We start from the raw sequence: 24,733 nt of genomic DNA on the forward strand, positions 1-24,733 counted from the left end.
ATTTCTAACTCTCTATCCCTCCCTCTTCCTCTCTGTAAAAAAAATCAATAAAATATATATATTTTTTTAAATCTAAAAAAAAAAAAGTTAAATGCTTCGGATACTGGGGTTGCGAGAGCTTACTGGCCTCATGCTCTCCCACAACCCTGTTCGGGCCATGTTGGTGTTTGGCCTGCAGGCTGCGGGAGGTGGTCTGTGTTTATGGCCTTTGGTAAACAGAAGGTCCCCTTTAGTGAGCCCACTGAAATGTGCTGTCTACAGGCCTGCCCTCTCCCCCCACCCACCCACCCACCCCCAACCCTGAGGGCCCGGCAGAAGGGCCTGTCCCCCACGGGAATGAGTGAGGGCCCCCTGCGCCCTGTGCAAGGCAGCAGGACTTCCTGCTCCACCTGGCTTACCTTGGCGAACCCCAACTTTATAAACGTGCTGTGATTTTCCCCCCCACAAGACCCCATCTTTATGTAACCCAACCTATTTCCTCCACGGGCCCCAGCCCTCCCCGGACGGGCGGGCGGACTTCCCCACCTGGGAATCATTAAAAACAACCCGAGTGATTTCCTTATGTTACTGTTTGTTTATCCTCCTGTCGCAGAGTGAGTCAGCCGGATCAGGATCCGCGGTGGTTCTGCTTGTGAAATCTTACATAATCGTATTCCCATTGTCACGTTGGGCCGCACAGTTAGATCGGAGAGTGTTTTCCCATTTCACAAGGCCTGCCTGCCGATCAATATACGAAGAAAGCCTGAACAATGAGGTGATGGGAGCGGCCGGGCGCCCGAGGTGTTCTGCAGTTTCGCAGAGACATGCGGCCGGCGACCAGGGTGTCCTCAGGTGCCCGGCCGAGCAGGGTGCCCGGGCTGAGCTGGGTGCCCGGGCTGAGCAGGGTGCCCGGGCCGAGCAGGGTGCCCGGGCCGAGCTGGGTGCCCGGGCCGAGCTGGGTGCCCGGGCCGAGCTGGGTGCCCGGGCTGAGCAGGGTGCCCGGGCTGAGCTGGGTGCCTGGGCTGAGCTGGGTGCCCGGGCTGAGCTGGGTGTCCGGACCTGGTGGTGGCCTTTGGCACGGGTCTCCCCGGGGGCAATTCTTAAAGAAACAAAAGCCAGGGAACAGAAAGAACGACAGGAACCACAGGTCACACAGAAACCGACCAAATTTTTACTGCATTTGCTACACGCTGGATCCCGACATGCTGGCCCCGAGCGTGGCTGGCTACAAGCTGGCTAGACTCCTCCGACGGCTCGTCCGCTGGCTCTCCCTTCCCTGCCAGGGACAGCATCGACATGGGTCCTCCTCACCGTCCCTAGTCCGGAGGCAGGTATTCAAAACACACTCTTGATGCACACAGTGAGTGGCTACAAGACAGGAATGGGGTGGGTGGAATCCCGCCATAGGACGCGGGGCCCAGGGAAACGGTGGGCGGAGGCAAGACGCCCCCTCCCCCCCCCAGGTGGCTGAGAACATGACGGGGCTCAAAACCCACGAGGGAGCTATTTTTTTTGTTGTTTTTTAAACTCCCGGAGTCTATGGGAACTAGTTGATCCTAACGTGATTTCATAGTTTTCAATATCCGACCGGATTGAAACCACGTTGGTTGGCATACGGCTTTGAGCAGTGTGTGTGTGTGTGTGTGTGCGCACGCCTGAACAGTGACTCACACGGGAGAGAGGATGAAGGTTACAAAGACCTGCAGAGAGAGAGAAACTGCGTGACTCTATATGAAGACAACGACCATCACATTCCACAGCACAGCATCGGGAGACAGGTGAATCGTCAAGCATTATTTAAAAACGAGAGAGAAGAGAACGAGACACAAGCGCCGAGAGAGAGAGAGAGAGAGAGAGAGAGAGAGAGAGAGAGAGAGAGAGAGAGAGAGAGAGAGAGAGAGAAGAGAGAGAGAGAACCACCGGGACCCGGGGCCGGGTCCGGTCTCCCTGTCGATCCTGGGAAAGCGTCACCTCTGTGTCTAACACGGTTCATTCATGGCTATCGCGGGACCCGGTAGCAGGATCGGATGTCCGCTGCCTCTGGACACAGGAGTTATGATCTGATCTCAGGTTCCAAGGGAAATGCGCAGAGTTTTATCCCCCTCCCCCCTCCCCCACCAGGGTGAATGAACAGGACTACGTATATTATCTCGTGGCTAGAACAGCGTTGTCTTCACATAAGACCCAACGACGGGCATTCGTCATTCATTTCCTCGAACACAGACACCCTCATGCGTGCTGACAGGTTTATAAGGATGCGGTGGCTGCCGTGGTCCGGGGAGCTGCTAGATGACGGACTTTGATTTCTTGCAGTCCTGAGCGATGGGGCCTGGGTGTGTCTGGTTACTGTCCGCCTTCTCTCCCAGATGCTGGCCTTGTCTGGAAGATTAATACATGAACAAGAGCTGGATGGAGCAGGGTTGCACAACTTCAGACATGTTTATTAGCAGATGGCACCCGGGATGCAAAGGTCACCCCCAAAGTGACATTTTAAAGTGAAACAACAATATTTATGTTCAGATAGTCTCCCGGTGAGATCATGTGGAAACGGTTTTGATTAAATTAGGCTTATAAATGGTTGCCAATCTATGGACAACTTGAAATGCCACGTCTGGGTACCAAATGTTTTCTTCTCACGCTCTCACCTTCTCAATATGAATGAGCAAAGGCTGGTTTCGGGAGGGGTGATTCCTTAGCTGCGGGATCAGCGTGTCTGGTTTTGATGTCCTGGGTTATCTATTTTTTTTTTTGTTTGTTTGTTTTCTTCTCATCCTAGAAACGTTATCTCCTGCGTGTGTTCTGAAGGCTCACCTGCTGTGATGACTGCTCTCAGAGACTTTGCATTCCGCTATGTAAATATAATTGCGTTCAATTTCTCTACTATAAATTGGGTCTCTGGAGAGACCTGAAATCCAGTCTCAGACAAGAGCTTAAGTTCCATTGCATGAAAAAAAAAAAAAAGCCCTGAGCTGGATTTCAGAAAAACTCACTGTCACTGCATTTCTGGCTCAGAAAGCCCTGGGGAGCCACACTTTGGTGGCAACATGTGCTTGTGTTTCCTACAACTCGAAAGGGAAATGCCGCGGAGGGGAGGGTCCCCTCTCAGCTGCTTTTCCTTTCCTCTCTGTGGTGCCCCCACCCGGGCAGGAATGGGAGTCAAACATTTTCACTCAGAAAGTGGTTCAGCCAGAAAATGCCCAACAGAGTGAAGTGAACACAATTTTTTGGTTCATTTTCTCAGTCTCTATGGTCAACAAGACACATGCAGATTTCCAACGGAGGCACTAACATGCAGACATAATAACCTGTTAGCAGGTTCAGACAGACTGCAGGAGATGAATATGACCCTATGTGCGGTTTCCCGTTTATTCACATTTAACCGAATTACTAATAATTTTGTGAGAGACGGGTATCCGTGTCTTGAGTTTTTCGCCTCATCGTGATCTGCGTTTTGTTTCTTTCTTTTTTTTTTTTTTGTGCAGCGACAAAATTATAAATGTGAGAATACGACAGAAGGTTTACTCACTTTTCAAGAGAGCTTTTGTCAATATTCATTGTCCCTTCCATTGGATCCAGTCCTTGCTCAGAAAATTGTTTCAAGGCACTTAAAGCAGCCTGGAAATGAAAACACACACACAGACTAACAAGGAGACCCATTCACTGGCTTTATGGTCACAAACAGGCAGTTGTAAAAGGAAGCTGACCTAAAGAGTGAAGGCTGGCACTTGCATTCGCCTAAACAAATGGTTTGCTGCGTCGCTTAGCAATATTACATTGGCACGGCGGTAACGTGTCTACCGTGAGAGCTGTATTTCTAACGTGGGGTTGGGGGAGGTAGAGAGGGCAACCTCAGCACGCCTTACGCCTCATCCCTGGTCCATAGTTTTGTAAAATCACAATGTTTTATCTGCAAATGTGGAAACACCCCTGTGTAAGCGTAACATACGTGGATGGTGACTCTGTATAATTTCTCCTCGCTTTCCTGAAACTACACATTCTCTGCCTTCAGAGGTGAGAACATCTGACTTTCCCAAACCCAAATCCTCTTTCCAAAATTAGCATTCAGGATGCTGCTCCATTTGACAGACCGTGGGGCCCTCACCAAGTCACAGAATGGGAGCCGAGAGAGGAGGACGCTCCAGCACACCAAGGGCATGGTGTACTGGTATATCCTGAACCCCCACCCCCCTTCCTGGGGCCCCGGGAGGCAGGCCCCGGCGTGGCACGGCCTCCCAAGGTGCCGATAGGCCCGCACTGCGTGGGCCGCTGACGGGTGCTGACAGGCTGGCGGAGCCCCGCTGGATGGCTGGGAGGCACCAAAAATGCGATGCTGATAAGATCTACATAACTCGCTGACACTCTTGTGCATGTTCCAAACTGTTATTTCGTGGAATGAGAATTTGGTTCTTCTTCCCCTCCTCCGCCCCCCCCCCCCCACCCGCCCTGTAAGCCCCACCAGAAGGGGCTTTGTTGAGTCTGAGAGAGGTGTGAGCAGCCAGGGGTGCTTGGCTCTCCGGCATCCTGCTGGGTCACACTTTGGTCCTCTGTGTCTTCTCAACTGCCTCAGGGAAAGAGCTAACTCTTGCAATTGCCCAGGCTTTTGTCTGCCAGGGACCCCTTTTGGGTAGCTGACAAGTGCATGATCCCTTTGACGTTTCTTTATGCGTAATATATATATATATATATATATATATATATATATATATATATATATATATATATATATATATATACACCCTTTTGGTTTTTAAGTTAATAGACTATTTTTTGAGAGCAGTTTTAGGTTTGCAGAAAAATGGAGGAGGGGGTACAGAGTTCCCGGACACCCCTCCCCCACCCTAACACCATGTCACCTATTATTCGCAGCCTGCATTGGCACAAGTCAGCTGTTACAAGTGATGACACAATACTGATACATCATCATTAACTGAAGCCCACAGTTGACATTAGGGTTCTCTCTTTGTGCTGCATATTCTGTGTGTGTGTGTGGTTTATATATATATAGTATTGATTTCAGAGAGGAAGGGAGAAGGATAGAGAGATAGAAGCATCAACGATGAGAGAGACTCATTGACTAGCTGCCTCCTGCATGCCTCCTACTGGGGATTGAGCCTCACAACCCAGGCATGTGCTCTGACTGGGAATCAAACCATGACCTCCTGGTTCATAGGTCAACGGTCAACCACCAAGCCGCACCGTTTGGGCCATTCTATGGGTTTTGACAGACGCATAATGTCATGTGGCCACCATTACAGTGCCATGCAGAATGGTTTCACCACCTTAACAGCTTCCTACATGCCACCTGTTCACCCCTTTTCCTTATCCCCCCCAGATCCATGGCAACCACAGATTTTGTGACAGTCTCCATAACTGCCTTTTCGAGAATGCCGTACAGTTGGGATCATGCAGCACACCATTTCAAATGAGCTTCTTTCCCTGAGTTACATGCATTTTAGGTTCTTCCATGTCTTCTGGTGACTAGATACCTCATCTCTGTTTAACCACTGAGTAATATTTCATTGTGTGGATGTACCACAGCTTATCCATTCATCCACCGAGAGACATCTCGGTTGCTTCCAAGTTTTGGGTGTTATGGATGAAGCTGCTATAAAATATCTGTGTGTAGATTTTTGTGGAATGTACGTAATCTTTTTGTCTCCCTCCTCTCTTGGTCTTTCTATTTTAAAAAATATATATATTATTGATTTTTTTACAGAGAGTAAGGGAGAGGGATAGAGAGTGAGAAACATCGATGAGAGAGAAACATTGATCAGCTGCCTCCTGCACACACACACACACACACACACCCCCCAGCGGATGTGCCCACAACCAAGGTACATGCCCTTGATCGGAATTGAACCTAGGACCTGTCAGTCTGCAGGCTGACACTCTATCCACTGAGCCAAATCGGTTAGGGCAGTCCTTCTATTTTTAAATCACAACTCTATATCCAACCCAAAGGTGCTTTTCTTTTAGGTTAGACCCGTGGTCGGCAAACTGTGGCTCACGAGTGTGGCTCTTCCACAAAATACAAAGGCCTGGGCGAATCTGTTTTGAAGAAGTGGCTTTAGAAGAAGTTTAAGTTTTAAAAATTTGGCTCTCAAAAGAAATTTCAATCATTGTACTGTTGATATTTGGCTCTGTTGACTAATGAGTTTGCCCACCACTGGGTTAGACTAGTCTTCCTTTCAGGTCTCTGTCCTGGTCTCCCCAGCTCAGAGGTGCTGAGCTGACTGCCCAGGTAGGTCCGCAGCTCTGCTGGTCACGCTGGGAAGCATGGGGCTGGGCTCAGGCCCCCTCCCCCCCATTTTCACCATTATCTATCTCTTTGAACCTGGAGTTCTCGGGGATGTCTGCGCCCCACCCCACTACTCCTGACCTTGGTCCAAGCTCTCACTGCACAGCATCTGGCACATGCTATGGTGGTGGGTAGGCACTGACCTCGGCTGGGTAGGAGCAGGGTGCCTATCTATCTCATCAGGGCACTGGTATTGGTTGATGTGTGTTCGCCCCCAAATGTATATTATATGATGAAGCCCTGACCCCTAGCACCTCAGAACGAGGTGCTTTCTGGAAATAGGTCACGGCAGATGTAACTAATTAAGATGAAGTCACCCTGGGGCGGGGTGGGCCCCGATCTCATATGACCAATGCCCCTATAAACAGGGAGTGTGGACACAGACGCACACACAGCGAGAACACTATGTGACAGGAAGGCAGGGGCCGGAGTGATGTAGCAGAAACCAAGGAACGCCAAGGATAGCTCACAAACTGCCGGAAGCTGGAGGGAGGCAGGAAAGAGATTCCCACTCTCTCGGTCTCGGTCTCGGAAGGAACCAGCCCTGCGGCACAATGACCTTGGACTTTTGGCCTCTGCACGGTGAGACAATGAGCGTCTGTTGATGAAGCCATGTACTTTGGGACGGAGACTCTAATGAACGAATTCAGGCACCACATCATACCTCCTCCTTAAGGCTAGCAGGGCCTTTCCCCTCTCTGATGTTTCATTTTAGCCCATTACTGTAAAAAAGAGTTTTTCGTTGCAGAAAAAAAAAAAAATAATATTTGTAAAACAAGCAAAATAAAAAAGTGCAAATAGTCACAATCCCACCCGCCATGCGCAGCGTGGTGTCTGCCTTCCCATCCCCGCCCCATGCCCACCCCCTCTCCACAGGGACATATAAGGCCGGATGGCACCTGAGCCCGCTGGGTAACCTGCCCTTTTTCCGAGGACACAAACATCTGTTCCCTGCCGTTGGCCCTTCAAGCCCCTCCCATGTTTTAAGCAGCTATTAGCATGACACCAACCTTCCTAACGCCAAACTCCACATGCCGTCTCTGATTTCCTTACGACAAACTCCTAGAAACTGATGTTCTTCGCCAATAGCATTAACATTTTTATTTTTTAAAATATATTTTATTGATTTTTTTTTTTTTTTTTTTTTTTTTTACAGAGAGGAAGGGAGAGGGATAGAGAGAAACATTGATGAGAGAGAAACATCGATCAGCTGCCTCTTGCACACCTTCTACTGGGGATGTGCCCGAAACCAAGGTACATGCCCTTGGCCGGAATCGAACCTGTGACCCTTGAGTCCGAAGGCCAATGCTCTATCCACTGAGCCAAACTGGTTAGGGCAAGAGCACACACATTTTTTTAAGATCTGGCCTCTCCGCCCTCAGTGAGGCCGAGGCCGCACCAGCAGTGGGAGAGCATCTGTTCTCCAGGTGCTTCTGGAACCAATCGCCTCTCAGAGCCACCGTGGGTCATTGGAGCAGACCGTGCTGTCCTTTCGTGGCCCTGCCTTCTTTTGAATTTGTCCATCCCGACCATTTACCTTTTTGAGTAGACTTTTAAAAGATCTTTATTGTTGAAATGATGACGTGTCCCCCTTTCCCCTCATGGACCCCTTCTAGGCCCTCCCCAGGCCATCACCACCCTATTGTCAGTGTCTGTGGGCTATACACAAATGCATGCAAGTCCTCTTCCCGCCTACCCACCTTCCCACACCTTTCTTCTGAGATGCCTCAGTCTGTTCTATGCTTCTGTGTCTCCGGATATATTTTACTCATTAGTTCATTTTGTCCATTAGATTCCACACGTGAGTGAGGTCATGTGATGCTTTGCCTTCCTCTGACGGGCTTACTTTGCTTAGCATCATGCTCTCCAGGTCTCTCCAGGCTGTTGCAAATGGTAAGAGTTCTTTCCGTGGACTTAGTTTTGAGGGATGTTTCTTTCAAAACTTAAATTCACCCTCAAAAGACTTAGATGTGGACAACTCCCCTCCCCAACAAAGGAATCTGCAGAGAGAGCTGACTCTCATTCAGACCCCATGAGCTGGCCCTGGAGTTCCTTTTAAGTCCTGAAACGCAGAGGTGGCTGGGCGGCTTCCCCGGGCCAGCACGCTGAGGACGGCCCTGCAGGTGCGGGCACTCTTGTGAGCCTGTCACATGCACCTCAGCTCTGGAGGCCCCCCACATGCCCACATACGTCCCCACACGTATACAGAGGGCAGGGCCAGGCCACTCGGTGCCGAGCACCAAAGACCGACCCGTGCTTGACCTTTCCAGAAAGCATCACTCCGTGGCGCGGCCCCGTGGACGAGGGGCCCTTTCTGTCGTCAACAGCTTTGGACAAAGGAGCAGCTATTTTGTTCTGACCCATTAATACGCGAATTGCTGGCAGGAATGCAGATTTTTATCCATTTCTTCCCGGATAGATTATTACGGAAGGCGACTCGGTGCCTGGAAATTGAAAGGTGCAGGTGGTACTGCCGCGCGAGACCCTGGGGCTTCTTCCCAATAGGGCCCGAGCGGCAACTGAGACCACATTTGTGAAGGCTCGGTTCCCAGGGTTGCCTGAATACCAGGAGCCACATTTCTTGCTTCACCGAGCCCAGGACCCGGGCCACCTGCTCTCTCCCGCCCAGAGGAGATGCGCACAGCAGATAAAGGCCGGGTCTCAGGCAGGGAGCACGTTCAATGTTTCAGGTCTTGCAAAACCTCCTGGATGATTTTATCGGAGTGGCAGGCAGGTCCCCTGGCGCTGTCAGGATGCCTGTCACGCCGCAAAGAATGTCCTTCAGGCGGCATGCTCTCTCACACGGTGCCATGGATGGATTTTCCGAATTCCTGCCCAGCTGCTTCCCTCTGCAGGTATGCTCTGAGGTTTCCAAACAACCTTCTCTTATCTATCTATGAGATAATGCAACCCACCTCTTATTGATAACCCTGGGGACAATCGCTTATAACTATGAGAAGACTTCTCTGTTAGTTTATACAAGGCCCTGGGAAGGCCGTTTATCTTTTCTGTAAACAGCCAGTGAGCGTGACACTCCAGCCACCAGCCATGAGAGCCGGGCGCTGTAGCCGGTGAGCTCAGAGGTTAGTGCTGCGCAGCCCAGCCAGGTCGGTCAGCCTGCCCATCGGGAATCCAAGGCCACACAGCTAGTCAGGGGCAGAGCGGAGCTTGGAACCCAGCCCACATTCTTGATCATCACCCCACTTTATCCCATCCAAATCGAGGCGTGGCCCACAGCCACCTGCCCCATGTCAGCACGGCTCCTTTCCCTGTCGCGATGGCCAAGTGGCTCTTCCTCCACCTCCTCCACGCTCCGTCTATTAGTCACTCCCCACAGCAGCGACTGCACTGAGCTCATGCACTTATCTCCCTCTTCCAGAAAAGGGGTTTGTTCTTCTGCGGGGGGACATGGTCCGTTCCGGCCGCCAGCCTTGGTGCAGACCCCGGGCTGACCTCGGGGGCTTAGGTCAGCACTTCGGTGACACTTGCAGTTTGGGCCGCAGTGCAATTGCTACAGTGATTGTTTTGTCACTGAGAATGAGCCAAGGACGTGATTCACCGTTTTCTAACCTCCGAGGGAACCCAGTGTCTGGTCCGCTCCCTTGCCTAGCCTCCCCCCTCCATTGTTCCAGGAGTTTTCCTCTCTCACGTCCCCGGGCTGTGGGCAGGAGGGAGAGGGAGCTCCGGGGTGTGGGGGTGGCGGGATGTGGGGTGCACAGTGAGCCGGGTGCTGGGTGTGCGAAGGTGAAATGGACAGTGAACGCGGGCAGTGAGTGTGGCTGTGATTTAGAGCGAGCGAGCGAGCAAGAAGCCCTGGGTGTGTAAGCAAGGGGAGCGGGGCCAGGGCTGCCCACCACATGTCTCCTCTCACAGGGAGGTTCGGACAAACCCCTCCATGTCTCCCCTCATCACAGCGCCACCCTCACCCCCACTCCACCCTCCACCACCACTTTCCCAGAAAAGATTAAACACTTCCCTCACAGATTAAACACTTCCCTGGGTGAGCTGGGCCACTCTCCGATGCCACGGTAGGATTCCGCGGCGACACCTGAAACGGGAGGACCCACACCGGCCGTTTCAGGCACAATGTGCGACGGCGTGGCTGTGGGAACCAACACCAACGCTTTCCCGTCCACAGGAATGTTCTCTCTGCACCTCCAAATCCGCCCAGAAGACGGTAAAATTAGCAAAATCCCCGAGTTTAAACGAACCGAGTACACTGTTACCTGCTAGAGGCCAGGTGCTTAAAAAACAAGAAGGAAGACCATATTGCAAGTATGCTACTTAATTATATATATATATATATATATATATATATATATATATATATATATATATATATATAATTTTTAATTGATTTTTTACAGAGAGGAAGAAAGAGGGATAGAGAGTTAGAAACATCGATGAGAGAGAATCATCGACCAGCTGCCTCTTGCACACCCTCTACTGGGGATGTGCCTGCAACCTTGATCAGAATCGAACCTGGGACCTTTCAGTCCACAGGCTGACGCTCTATCCACTGAGTCAAATCGGTTTTGGCAATGCTACCTAATTTTAAAGGAGGACGCTCTGCAAGGGGAAAATCAGCTGGCCTCCTCGGGGAGACACACGTAGAGCTGACTGAGGAGCAAGCGCCATCTCCCACGGGAGGGAACGATAACGAGGCCCTGCCACAGCCCCCCTCCGCAGGGACAGTCTGCGGGGCGGCCTGAGGCAGCTGGCAGGCGTGGGAAGGAGGTAACTGCGCTCCTTAATGAGGAACATCCTGAAGGATGCTTCACCCCGCGTGTGTGACTTCCCACACACCATGCATTCGAGAGTCTCCGAGATACACGAACACAAGAGCCCAGAAACTTCCATTTGGCGGTGGCCATAAACAAACAGACAGCTAATGATTTCATCTCCAAGGCCAGAAAATGTTTTCCTACCGAATCAAAACAAACCCACTCAGCATCCACTTGTACGTTTACCACAGTCTGCCCACCGGAATCCTGAACGTCAGCTCTGTGACAATTTACATATTGTGGGATTTAAACAACAACAAAAAAAAATTTAAAAAAAAAAGGTATCTTTAAAGCAACACATGCAGCTTCATTTAAGAGGAGAAAAGGGAATATATTTTAAAGAAATGAATATTTCCTTTTTTTCCCCCTTCCTTTTCTGCCCAACCCTTGTGTGTGTGTGTGTGTGCGTGTGTCGTAGGGGAGAGCGTCTGCATAGACACACAGAAATATTTTTGTCCCCCACAACATTTTACAACTGTTTTGTGAGCAAAGCCCCGCAGGTTCTAGAACAGATGTCGCCACCATGTCACGTGTCACTTGTTTTGCGCGTAGTTATAGCAATGCCAGAAATATGACGCCAACAAGATACTTCCCATGCCTGCTGGTTGGTTTGGGTTCCCAAGTGTCCTGGTGTGTGTGTGTGTGTGTGTGTGTGTGTCCCCACAAAATGGAGGTGAGCCTTTCCAGCCATTTCTGTAATTTCCAACTTCCCTCTTAAAAATATACTCATATTTTAAAATATTTTTTAAAAAGAATGACTCGTTGGTAATGGCAGGGTAGCAGGATTAAGTCATTCTTTGAGAGAGGACCATGGTCTTCATGAGCAAAATGCGAATTTAAACTCATGCTCTGATGACACACAGCACTGTGGAGTCTTTGAACACGATGCCCAATGGATCCTCTTATTTCCGACTTTTCCATTTCACACTTTCCCCACCGATTTCATAGCCTAAGTCCCAGAAACAGGCTGTTCCGATTAAAGTCAGTGCTAACCACACATGTCTGAATGTGGCCTTCATTCTTTTTTTCTTTTTTTTTAAAGATTTTAAAATTGATTTTTAGAGAGAGAGGAAGGAAGAGGGAGGGAGAGAGAGAGAAACATCAATGTGCAAGTGGAACATCCATCAGCTGCCTCCTGCACGCCCCCTGGCCCTGGGCCCTGACGGGGAATGGTGAGTCAATGCTCCACCACTGAGCCACACTGGCCAGGCAAGAACAGGAATTTTGACTCTAGAATGTGGGGAATTAGTACAAAATTGGGCACGTGAGCTACGGATTTGGCCATCACTCTATTCCTCGGTCAGGCTCTTACACTGGGTAATCCATGCAAGCTGTCAGCCTTGACAATAAAAGAGTCTAATTTACCGCAGGATTAGCTGTGGGAAGACATGTTCCCAGTGTGTCCAGAACAAATTCGAGCAGCAGCCTCCACGCTGCCCTGCCTTCCTCTAACCACAAACCTCCTGCCTTACCAACGTCTTTCCTTTTTAAGTTCCTGTGTTGCCCTCTAATTACTTTTCATTCGACAGAAAGTCCCCTTTGTAACGGCACTTACAGCAATGGCATTAACAAAGCAAGCATGCCTGCAATTGGCGAGACCATGCCCCCGGCGTGTTCATGTGCTGGTCCCCAGCATCAAAACAGGCCACAGTGACTCTGCAGATGGGCCTGAGGTATGAGCTTGGAGATGGAGAGATTATGCTGGATTATCCGGGTGGGTTCAGTCTAATCACACCTGAAAATCAGAGAGGCTTTCCTGGCTTTGATCAGAAAAATGTGGCAGAGGGCAGGGGAAAAATGGTCAAAGAAATGCAAGGTGGTTAGTTTTGGAGACGGGGGAAGGGAAAATTAAGCCATGGAATGTCCTTGCCTCTGGGAGCTGGGAAAGGCAAGATCAATTTGCTCCCAGACGGCCCTCCCCTCCAAGATCTGCTGACACCTTGCTTTTAGCCCAGGGTCTGACTTCTGGCCTACTGAACTCTGAGGTGATTGATACATTAGTGTTGTGTTATAGCAGCAAGATAAAACTAATACACTCTCCCTGTCATCTGGGCAAGGAAGGGGAAGGGGCATGGCATTTGGAGTGTGGTCATGCTCAGATTAAAGTGCCAGCTGGACTGCAGACCAGCTAGCTGCGTGTCTTCATGCAAGTTCCTCTATCTCCCTGAGCCTCCTCCTCATCACCTGTAAACCGGAGACTACACCACGTACTGCAACTGGATTGTCCGAGGGGTTAATGCCTGGCTCATACAATGGTGTTTAATACAATAGAAGGGCTTTAAATATATATATATATATATATATACCCCGTTTTCCCGAAAATAAGACAGTGTCTTATATTAATTTTTGCTCCCAAAGATGCACTAGGTCTTATTTTCAGGGATGTCTTATTTTTCCATGAAGAATACGGTACACATTCATTGTTAAATGAAAATAAAGGAAATGTATTACCCGTATACAGTAAGGTAAATTAATTTTCATTCTGAGACAGAGCCTAGGGGGGGCCTTATTTTCGGGGGATGCCTTATATTTCACTCAGAAGGAAACCTGTAAGTAGGTCTTATTTTCGGAGGATGTCTTATTTTCGGGGAAATATATAAAATTTATTTATATATAAAATTTATTTCAGAGAAGAAGGGAAGAGGGAGAGAGAGATGGAAACATCAATGATGAGAGAGAATCATTCATCAGCTATTTCCTGCACGCCCCCTACTGGGGATGGAGCCTGCAACCCGGCATGTGCCCTGACCAGGAATCGAACTGTGAGCCCCTGGTTCATAGGTTGACTCTCAACCACTGAGCCAATTCATGAGGGCTTTTAGGACATTTCTTTCTCTGTTGCACCCAACATCCCACTGCAGGCCTCGCCAAAGCCTCTCTCCATCGAGGTCTCTCTCCATCTCTTGTACCCCCACCTGCGGGCTCTGTGGTCAATATGCCACGGGACTCACAGGGCTGGTTGTATGTAGCCATGTGCGAGAAGGCTCTCCTGCCCCGCGGTTTACCTCCCAGGAATACAGGGGATAGTTATTGTCTCCTCGAAATGTAAGTCCTTGGGACTTTGGCTTCTGTCACCTTTGAGTTTGGCCACCCATGCTTCACCTGCAGGTAGAAGAGGCCTGCTCTGGTCCTCCATTCCAGAATGTGCCACCTTGAAAGTCTTGGGCAAAGCTCCTGTTGTGGGGTCCTCTCAAGTGGGGGTTCCCAGGCACCTCCTGTGTAGACCTCACGCAGACTCCACTTCTCCCCCGGGAAATGGAACTCTCATTCCATCAGTTGCTCAGGCAGAAATTCTTAGTAATCAACCTCGCTCACTTCTTTTCTCTCTCACCTCCCACGTCAAGCCATTAGTGAGTTCTGTTGTCTCTTCATTGAAATGCATCCAGCACCTAACTACTCACCACCTGCTGTGGGCCAGCCTCGCCCAAGTTACCTTCATCTCTCAGCAAGACTCTCACCAGAGCTTCCCAACTCGCCAACCTGTGGCTGCCCCTGCCCCCTTAAGGCTCTCCTCCCAATGCACCCAGAGATGGTGTGGGAGGGAAAGGACAGGTTCCAGCCCTGCTCTAAACCCTCCATTGGCTTCTCGTTGGTCATAGAACCCCAATTTCTGACTTAGGCCCAGGAGGCCTTTGTGACCCCACCGTCTACAGCTCCAGTCTCGCCATCTCCCACACTCACCCAAGCCTCTTTGTTCTTTGAGGACCCGTACTCATTCCTGTCTCAGGGACTTTCATACGCTTTTTCCTAGAACTGGGACTCTTCTCTAAGTTCTTCATGCGGCTGGCCCTCGCTTCATCCAGATGTATTTAATACATAAATCCCTTATGTATTAAACACCTCAAACACACACACACACACACACACACACACACACACACACACCTGGATCCTGATTTCTTAAGAACATCTTCATTAAGACAATATAATCAAAGAAAGACAATTACTTTGTTTAAATAATTATGATCACAAATGGTCCCCTTCTCATATCTTCAGCTCCAAATTAGAAATTATTTAGTATACTTTTGGGGATATGCTTTGGGTCTGCCAAATACTTAAGTAAAAATTTCTCCTAAGTTGTTTCAAGAAATGGCTCATGTTGTAAGATAGCACATTCTAATGTATCCAAACACAGGGTGGTTTTTTTTGTTTTTGTTTTTTTCCTACTTGCTTGACTGCAGATGAAGATGGAAATTATCACAGGACAGTCAGTGATGGAACCCTAATCCATCTTAAACTGTAACATGACAACTGGCACTTCCCAACATGTATTATGAGACAGAGAATTCTTTTTTTTTTTTTTTTAATTTTTTTGGCTACGGGTACATTCCCTTTCAAAAGCAGATTTTCTTCTTTTTCTTTCTGATGATATCATGTTAAACTCCATTCTTACTGGCTAATCTTTTAAGGGACAAGATAGATAGGAGAGAGAATCTGTGGTAGCTTTATAAATTGCAACATGAGGCATTCCAATATGCAATTTCAAATCAAAGCCTGAACTTGGGAAAGGGACATTATACCAGCCAGCAGCATTCTTCAGAAATGCCTGACATTCAACTGGATAGAATTTTATGTTGAAATAGATTGTAGGCATATCGCAAATGTTTTCCTTCTGGCATCTGGTGGTATCAAAGCTGAGGAGGGGGAGTGGGTGACCGTGTCAGAACTTAAAGGCTGCCTTTTGGATAAATATGTGGAAAGGATATGAATTAAGTTATCAAAAGGCCAAAAGGATTTGCTGAAAGAGGAGCAGGTGCTAAAAGCAATAAGCTTTTTAGAATTTGATAGCATGGCACTATAGTCCTTTGTATAACTAGTATTATTAGCCAAATAATGGTAACTATCATTTCAAAAGAGAAAAATGAATGGATGAGTACATGCACAAAGAGTTAGAAGGCAATACCCCGATCAATAAAAGTAAGTAGTATTTATGGTATCTGAGATGTAATGTGGGATGAGGGACCTCCCCTAAGAAGCCTTCCTGTACCTGGAATGGAGTAGGGACTTAGGATTTCTGTGTGTCAGCCAAGGTAAGTGAATTGCTAAACAAATACCCCAGAATCTCAATGCTCAGGGAAAGCTCAACAGCATGTTCCTGGGCAGTGGTCCCTGGTCAATCAGGGACCCAGACCCTTTCCATCTTGTGACTCTGTGCCCTCCTCTAGGCCAGCATTATGGTCCTCTCCAATCAGCCAGTGGGTGGGAAAGTAAAATGGAAGATGGTGTGTGGGAGGCGTTGATGAATAAGGACTAGAAGCCTTCACACTCTATTGACATGCCTACACCCAGGGACAAGGCTGCACCTAACTCCATGACTGCTCCCTGCGCCTCCCCCCCCCCCCCCCCAACTCCAGGTTGGGTAACCAAGTCTGGCTGTGAGCTGAGAAAAAGAGGACGCAGGTGGGGGGTGAGTCATTAGTTTCTACCACAAGTGACACCGTGTTATTGCACTCACTTGCTAAGGCATCTGCACATCTGTCTCCCCACACTACACTGGGAGTCCCCAGAATAGAGCAGGCTGGACCTCATTTGTATTGGTAACTGTTAACGTCTATAGCACATGTGTCAAACACAAGGCCCGCGGGCCAAATCCATCCCGCCAGGCCTTGCAATGTGGCCCGCACCGCGCTGTCATCACTGCACTCCGCTGCGTTTCCATCACAATGACAGTTTATGACTGTTCAGTAAACCATTCGGCCCGCGATTTAGGCTGGATTTTAGATTTTGGCCCCTTCTCTGATTGAGTTCGACACCCCTAGTCTATAGCATTCTCATAGTGTCTTCAAGCAAGATGCCTTCACAGGACAGTTCTCATGCCCTCTGCACTCTGGTGGGAGAGGGAGAGGCTGGGTTCTTAAAAGACAGTGTTGTTCAGTGGTTAGAGTGCTGGCCATGCACTGAAGGGTCACAGGTACAACCTTGGCCCCTGTTGGGGCATGTGCAGGAGGCCCCGACATCTCACATTGATGTTTCTCTCTTTCTCTCCCTCCACCCCTCCCTTCCATTCTCTTTCTCACTCAAAAAAAAAAAAAAAAAAAATCAATGGAAAAAATGTCCTTGGGTGTGGATTGACAAAACAAAACAAAACAAAAGAACCAAATCTTTATTAAGGACAAACCAACTTCCTCATCCACTGAGAAAGAAGTCAGAAGGTATAGGGAAATAACTAGGAGTATAGGACTTTATGAGAATCTAGGACCTTATTCTTTCTGTGCCCATTTGGTTTCGCTCAAAGCAGGAAGAGCCCGTGAGAACATCAGAGACAATAGACGGGAGTGTCTGTGGAGTCTGCACCCCTCCTCCAGTCAGACTGGGGTAAGACTCACCCTAAATCCCAAGTAAGAAACTGAGGCAGAAAAAAAAAAGACAGAAAGTAACTGAGCCCGTAAACAACCTCATTCCTTTTCTAAAAAAAAATTTTTTTAACCTCATTTTGTTAATGACCCTGTAAGAGAATGGAAAAACAAGTGACAGACAGAAAGAAAATATTTCAGACCGCATCTCTGACAGAGCACTAGCACCCACAATCTGGAAATATCTCTCAAAACTCAACAGCACGAAGCAAACAGCCCACTAGGAGGATGGGCACGGGGCAGAAAAAGACGATTTGCGGTGGCAAATGAATACATAAAAAGATACTCAACGTCACCTGCCTTTCAGACTGCGGTCTCACCACAGACTTTTAAAACAGCTCAGATAGAGAGTGGCGATGCCACCACGTGCTGGGGAAGACTCAGAGAAGCTGGTTCTCTCCTCCACTTTGGATGGGAATGTGAAAAAGTCTCCGCCACTCTGGGAAAGAGCTCGGCAGTTTCTTTATAAAACTACAATGTAAACTTTACAACCCAGCAATCACACTCTGGGTCCTTTATCCCAGAGAAACACAAAGCTGATGTGCACACTCAGCCTGCTCAGGAATGTTCACAGCGGCTTTATCTGGAATCGTTAAAAACTGGAAACAACCAACATCTCCCACAACATGAAACCATGATTCACCCGTACCACGGGAGCCAGGGAAGACCACTGAGCCACAGAAAGGGAGGGACGATGGGTACACACAACCTGATGGACCTCCCGGGCTTTAGGCCGAGTGGAGAGAGCCAACTGCAAAAGGTCCCTCACTGTGTGATTCCATTTATGTCACATTCCCAGAGATGGGGGACAGATTACTGGCTGCCAAGGGTGAGTGAAGGGGGAGAGAGGGCGGGCAGGAAAGGTGAGAATAAGCAGCACAGGGCCTTTCCACCTTTCTTAACCTCCCCGCTGATTTTTACTTTTACTTAGACACCTTCGGGAGACCAGCCAAGGCTTTTACTTGGACCAAGTGTCTGTTCTATGCGGACACCTAGTACTTCCTTTTTTTAATATATATATATATATATATATATATATATTTTTTTTTTTTTTTTTTTTTTTTTTTTTCAGAGAGGAAGGGAGGAGAGAGAGACAGAAACATCAATGATGAGAGAGAATCATTAACCAGATGCCTCCTGTACACCCCCTACCGGGGATCAAGCCTGCAACCCAGGCATGTGCCCTTCACCGGGATCGAACCTGGGACCCTTCAGTCCCCAGGCTGACGCTCTATCCATTGAGCCACACCAGCGAGGGCGGCCCCTAGTACTTTCTACATAATGCTAGCATTACCTGTTTGCCTGGCTACCCCCATTGAGGTGGAGCTTTACGAAGCTACAGACCGTGCCTTCTCGCTTGTTTTTCTGCCCAGAACCTAGCAGAGCAGGACCTTACCCTGTGTGTGTGCCCCTCCACGGAATCCCCCACAAGGCACACGAGTCTAACTCGAGTTGGAGTCAATAACTATTCCCTGTCTCCCTCCACCGGGTATTTGTGGGAATACTGAGCGTGGGCTGGCCTCGGCTATGGCCGTAGCTGTGAGATTCTGGAATCCCTGGGCTGTCCCAGCTCTGTCTCTCTGACAGCAACGGGAGCGTTGGAAATGGCAATGCTGTTGGTAAAGTAAGCGGTGCTACGGATAAGGACTCGGAATGATACGGGACCACCTCCCTGACGTTCCTGAAGAATAAGGCCCGGCAATCCTAGAAGCCTGACACCGCCGCCACCGCTGCCGCCGTCGCCCTGGGGGTTTGAAGAGCTGCTGTCCTTTGTCACCCACTCCCCCCGGGGACACGGCCCCCTGGAGTCTGCACGGTGCCGGGTCTGTCCCGGTCTGAACCCGCTGGAGCGTGTAAGGCCAGAGACGAGTTTCCCTGAACTCACCAGAACAGGCTGTAGGAAAAGTTTTGCATCTGTTTATTGAAAGAACGCTCTGTGTTTGGCAGAACTGGGTCTAATAATTGCTTTTACGTTAACATTAAGGTGACCAGATCGTCCCGCTTTTGGCAGGACAGTCCAGATTTTTAACCATTTTTCCCGCGTCCTGCGGCGTTTTAAAAAAGTTCTGAGTTTTTGAAAGATTGGAAAGATTCTTTCCAAAAATCAGGGACTTTTTAAAAACGCCGAGGGACACGGGAAAAATGGTTAAAAATCTGGACTGTCCTGCCAAAAGTAGGAAGATCTGGTCACCTTAGTTAAATGCGTCAGGATGGAATTGTTGACGGGAGAGAGCAAGGATGGCCTCCCCCATCCCTAGTTGCCAGAGGTGACGGTTGCGGGCCAATGGGCCTGCTGCTGTGCCATCATTATTGGACCAGCCCCCTACGAATAGACTGTCTATATGCATCCATGTGGACACGCCTCAACATGCCCACAAAAGACATTTACATTTCTGACATTGCCAACTGTTACCAGTCCCTCCAACAAGGCCATGCCGTGCTGGGCCAGGCTCTCGGCCGTTCCTCCATCTTCCTTGCTCCCACCGCGGACTCATCCCCAACCAATTCTAGTTTGGCTTACGCCGGACTAGCCCAGATGCAAACAGCCAAGCTCTTTCCAAGGCTGACCCTGAGCAAAATTCTGAAACTGTAGTTCTACAACAGTGTGGTGCCAACGTGGTCCTCTCCCTCCCAGCGGTGGGTATCAGTGAGTTTTAAACAAGAGAAGTAAGAGTTGGCAAAATCACCCTGGCTGATGGAACGCAAGGGTCAGGGGTCATTTGCAGGGGAAAGTCCCGTATCGCTCTTCCTTTCACATTGGCTCAGAGGAGGACACAGGTCCTAACGGGGCTGAGAAACATGGCCCTGGACCCGCGCCCACCGTTGGCTCGGGACCTGGCATCTCAGGAGGTCATGGACTCCTCTTCTGAGGTCACAGACTTGGTAAACGGCCCGCCCTGGCCTTGAACCCGGATTATCTGTTTCCCATGTTGGAGCTGGGCGGTCTGGCTGGAGGGATGGCTACATGTATTTGTTCCTCCGATACTTGCGTCATGCCGAATGCCAGGCCCCGTGCCAAGTGTGGGCTCTGGGAACACAAAGACCGAGGAGAGACGTGCCCTGTGGCACATGCTGTGCAGGCCTGGAGGGTGCTCGGGAGGGTGCTGGGGGGGGGGGGGGGACTTGGGTGCGGTGCTGCCTGAGCTTTGGTAAGGGATGAGCAGAGGTTGCCCCTACCAGGTGGGACAAAGACACACAGGCCAGGGTGTGGTGTGGCGGGCACTGGCCTGAGAAGTGTGCCTGGGCAATAGCGTGTGCCCGAGTTCCTGGAGTGGTCAGGGCAGGCCAGGCCCGTCCGCAGAGGAGAGCCGCCTGCCAGGCCCCAACCAGTACCCAGAGCATCACAGCGTCTCCTTGGCAGCTGGGTCTGGAGTCTGTATCAGTCCGCTCAGGCTGGATAACAAAACACCGCAGGCTGGGCGCTTAACCAACAGAAAAGTATTCGCTCCGGTCTGGAGGCGGGAAGTCCGAGATCCAGGCGTCCGGGTTTAGTTTCTGCAGAGGCTTCTCCCCTTGGCCTTTCTTTGTGGGTGCACATCCCTGAGTCCCTCGCTCTGTGCCCTCAGCTCTTCTTGTTTTTTGTTTGTTTTGTTTTTTAAATATATGTTTTATTGATTTTTCACAGAGAGGAAGAGAGAGGGATAGAGAGTTAGAAATATCGATGAGAGAGAAACATGGATCAGCTGCCTCTTGCACACCTCCTCCTGGGGATGTGCCCGCAACCAAGGTACATGACCTTGACCGGAATCGAACCCGGGACCCTTCAGTCCTCAGGCCGACGCTCTATCCACTGAGCCAAACCGGTTTCGGCCTCAGCTCTTCTTGTAAGAACAGCAGTCAGATGAGTTTAGCGCCCGTCATAATGGCCTCATGTCCACGTCTTCAGCCCATGAAAGGCCCAATCCCTGGAGACAGTCACCCTCTGAGGCCCTGGAGGGGGCGAGGGCTTCGCCACTCAGATCTGGGGGGACACCCGTCAGCCTATAACAAGGGCGGGGTGTCATTTCAGAGAGGAAGGACTCGAGCCACACGGGGCCTTCCACCAGGGCAGCCGCTCGCTCGGAGGTGTTTTCTGAGCCGTTTGCCAGTCAGGAGACAGCAGAACGGACTTGATCTTCCCCAGTTCTTACCTGACCCAGGCAGACGCCCTCTCTGTCTTTGGCCTCTGAGGCCGGAAGGGCTAACTGGTTAGGGGTACAGAGAGGTTTTTGGGGGCAGCCCCCGCTGCTCCCTGCTCTGCCCTGTCCCTGGGCACCTTCCCCAACTTCCAAGGAGACGCACCTCCCCAGCAGGGCTGCAGGGGGCCGCAGGCGGGCAGAGGGCCAGTTCCTCGGTCTGGCCGAGGCTCCTGCAGGCCTGGGGCTGCCGGCTACATGGACTCCTCACCAAGCCAGGGGTTCGCTCTGGCTCTGCGGATTTAGGGGCTCTGGGAATTGTAACGGGGAAGACAGTACATTTTTTTTTTTTAAATGTCTGTTACACCTAACAGAAACCTAGCACTTCTTAGGCATATTATTAGAAACACTGGACGTAGATTAGAAATATAGCCATCTGCTGGAACGAGGCCGTGTGCTAATAAACACGTTTCCTGCTACCGCACAAACTAATGCTTTTTTCTTTTCTTTTAAAAAGATGTTATTAAAGGTCTTTATAGAGCAACATCCAGATCCAGCTGCCAGGGAGTCCCTGTGCTGCTGTGGGAACTGGCCGGGGCCTGGCAGGCAGCTCCGGGTTCCCACCCTTCTGCTCCGAGATGGGGTGGTGGGCAGAGTCTCGTCTCTGGGTTCCTCGATGCTCGCTCCCATAGCCCGGCAGGGGCCTCTTCGGGCCTATCTCGCCCCTTGGGTCCCAAGGAGGCGTGATCTTCACGTTGATGCCCGCACACCCTGCCTGGGCAGCCCACAGCGCACGTGGCATCCAACAGGAGGCTCATCAGACCATCAACAACCTTCCTGGATTCAGCCCTCCGTCCTCGGAGTTCCCCCACACCATGGCCTCGCAGCCTTCGGCCCCACGCCCCACAAGGAACTGCAGCCCCCGCAGCGGCCCTCTGCACAGCCAGGCCTCCGAGGGGTCTGGAACCGGAGCCTCTGCCTGGACCTCGGCACACAGCCCTCCCGTGGCCGCCTTCTCAGCCGAAAGCCCCACCAGCCCTCGGGGCAGCCAGGCCTCTTCAGAGCCACAGCGGCCCCTTTCCCAATCCATCTGTCGTCGGCCCTTCTCGCCAAGAACAGGCTGCGTCCTGGAGGCCAGAACCATCATCTGTCCTGTTTGCTGTGACCGGACCTCCCCTCCAGAGGAGCCATCCTTGGCCAGCTCCCGAGGGAGACACTCGGTCAGCGCAGCTCTGCAGGTGACACCGGCAGCCACCCCCCTCTTCCTGGAAGTTCCCGCTGCCATCTCGCCAGCGGGCATCGCCCAAAGGAAAGCACAAATGAACTCTGAGAATAGTTTGGTAATTGACTTCAATATGACTTTTTTAAATCGTTATGTGTTTTTGTTGTATGTAGGTTAAAATGTTCTTCTGGGAAGAGGTCCGGAGGTTTCACCAGATTGCCAAAAGGGTCCGTGGCTCAAAAAAGGTTAAAAGTCCCTGCCCAGCCGGTATGGCTCGGGGCTGAGCGACGACCCAGAAACCAAGAGGTCCCTCTAGTTCTATCCCCCGTCAGGGCACGTGCCAGGGTGCGAGCCAGGTTGCAGGCTTGATCCCCAGTAGGAGGCATGCAGGAGCCAGCCAATCGATGCTCCTCTCTTGTCATTGACCTTCCTATCTCTCTATCCCTCTCTCTTCTTCTCTAATAATCAACAAAAGCCTATTTTTAAAAAGTGGTTAAGAGCCCCTCATAACGAAGGCCATGGATGAGATGAGCTCAAATGCAGGAAACTAAATCCCCATCTTCCCTCCAATAATAAGTCCTTTGGGGGCCAGGACGGCAGAGAATCCATCTCACCGGCTCTAGGAAACTCGGGGCTTCAACATGTAATACCGATACAAGAAGCATCGCTGTTCCTCTGGTGACAACTTTTCTCGTCGTTATCCTTTTGAACAGCAGCCACAAGTCTGAAAATGCAGACACCGTCTACCTAATGCCCATCCTGGCGAGGACCCCTCTGCCCTCCGCCTGGGATGTGTCTCTGTAAAGCCTACCAGCGTGGGCCAAGCCTGGAGGGGGCTGCGGAGGGAGGGGCTTTGCTAAAGCCACACAAGCATGAAGAAGTGCGTGTCCTGTCTGTGCTCCAAGCAGACTGGATGCCTCTATTGTTAGGTATTGAGACACGCCGGGTGTGGTGGCCCCCCTGGGACTCTCGCCACCCGAGGGGACGGTGAGGCAAGAAGCTGACGGCATCTGCAGTGACCAACCACCCCCCGGCGCCCCGAAGACGCTTGTGTATCGCACGCCCCGATGCCAGCACGCAAGGCTGCCCGAGAAACCGCCCGAGAAACCGCCCCGGTTACCCATGTGTGGGTGCCACGTGCTGCCAGGCAAAGCCTGCGGCTGGCAGGCACCTGGCACCCTTCTCTCCCACAGCAGCCTGAAGGCCCGATGGATGGTCCTGGACCAGCACGGCCTCCTCCCAGCAGCCCCTGCAGAAGGCCGTGCTTTCTGCTGCTGCGAAGCTGTCTTGGCTCGTCCCACGCGAACCCACAGCCCTCCTCCGCTCCTTCAGCCGGGGTGTCCGCACGGCGCTGCCCCGAAACAGGCCTTCGCAGCGCACTTAATGTCTCTGCAATGAAATCCAGATGTGGCGAGCCGAAGGAACAGTTCTCAGGCCCGAGCGGGCTGACATAAATCTTGCAGCTGACAGAGATCCCACTGAGCTCGGCTGGGGAAACGCGCGGAGGACTTGTTCGGGGCCAGGAAAGCGGCTGGGTATAAAGACAGATGTGTGCACGCCGGTCCGAAAAAAACCCCGTCGAGGGGGAGACAGCGCGGCCCCAGCCCAGCGCCTGCACCCGGGGCCGGAGGCCGGGGCTGCCCGCCCACCCCCGCAGCCAGATCAAAGCGGGCGGTGGGAAGGGCTTTGCTAGAAAACAGAGCCGACCCCGCGATGCTTCCCGGTCTCCTTAATTGCTCTTTCTCGGGAGAGGAAGGTGGGCACCCCGGACAGGCCTCCCCTGGCCGAGAACAAGGGCTGTTTGTGCAGCTGAGGGCTTGCTTTTTGTTTTTTTAATTATCAGGTTTTTGTACACGTTCCAGAAAGTTCCTTTTAAAAAACAGTGGATCCTTCCTCCTCTCCTCCAGATGCGAGGAAGTGCAGGTTCAACCCAAACCGGGTCTATTTCAAAGGGACACAGAAACCCCAGGGCTGGAGTTCAA

At 50.8% G+C, this 24,733-nt stretch overlaps 1 protein-coding gene and 1 pseudogene across 1 annotated transcript in view; both read right to left on the minus strand.

Annotated features, from left to right (window-relative positions):
* Positions 1-1,127: 1,127 nt before the first annotated feature.
* STAU2 (staufen double-stranded RNA binding protein 2) overlaps positions 1,128-24,733 on the minus strand; it is a 215,306-nt gene continuing 191,700 nt past the window's right edge. Inside the window, 2 exon segments of the mRNA XM_045581486.1 lie at positions 1,128-2,358; positions 3,506-3,594. Coding sequence (XP_045437442.1) covers positions 2,265-2,358; positions 3,506-3,594 — 183 coding nt within the window. The 3' untranslated portion in view covers positions 1,128-2,264.
* On the minus strand, positions 22,032-22,814 carry LOC118718540 (annotated as a pseudogene).

The sequence above is a fragment of the Pipistrellus kuhlii genome, unplaced genomic scaffold, assembly GCF_014108245.1.
Source record: "Pipistrellus kuhlii isolate mPipKuh1 unplaced genomic scaffold, mPipKuh1.p scaffold_m20_p_14, whole genome shotgun sequence".
Lineage (NCBI taxonomy): Eukaryota > Metazoa > Chordata > Mammalia > Chiroptera > Vespertilionidae > Pipistrellus > Pipistrellus kuhlii.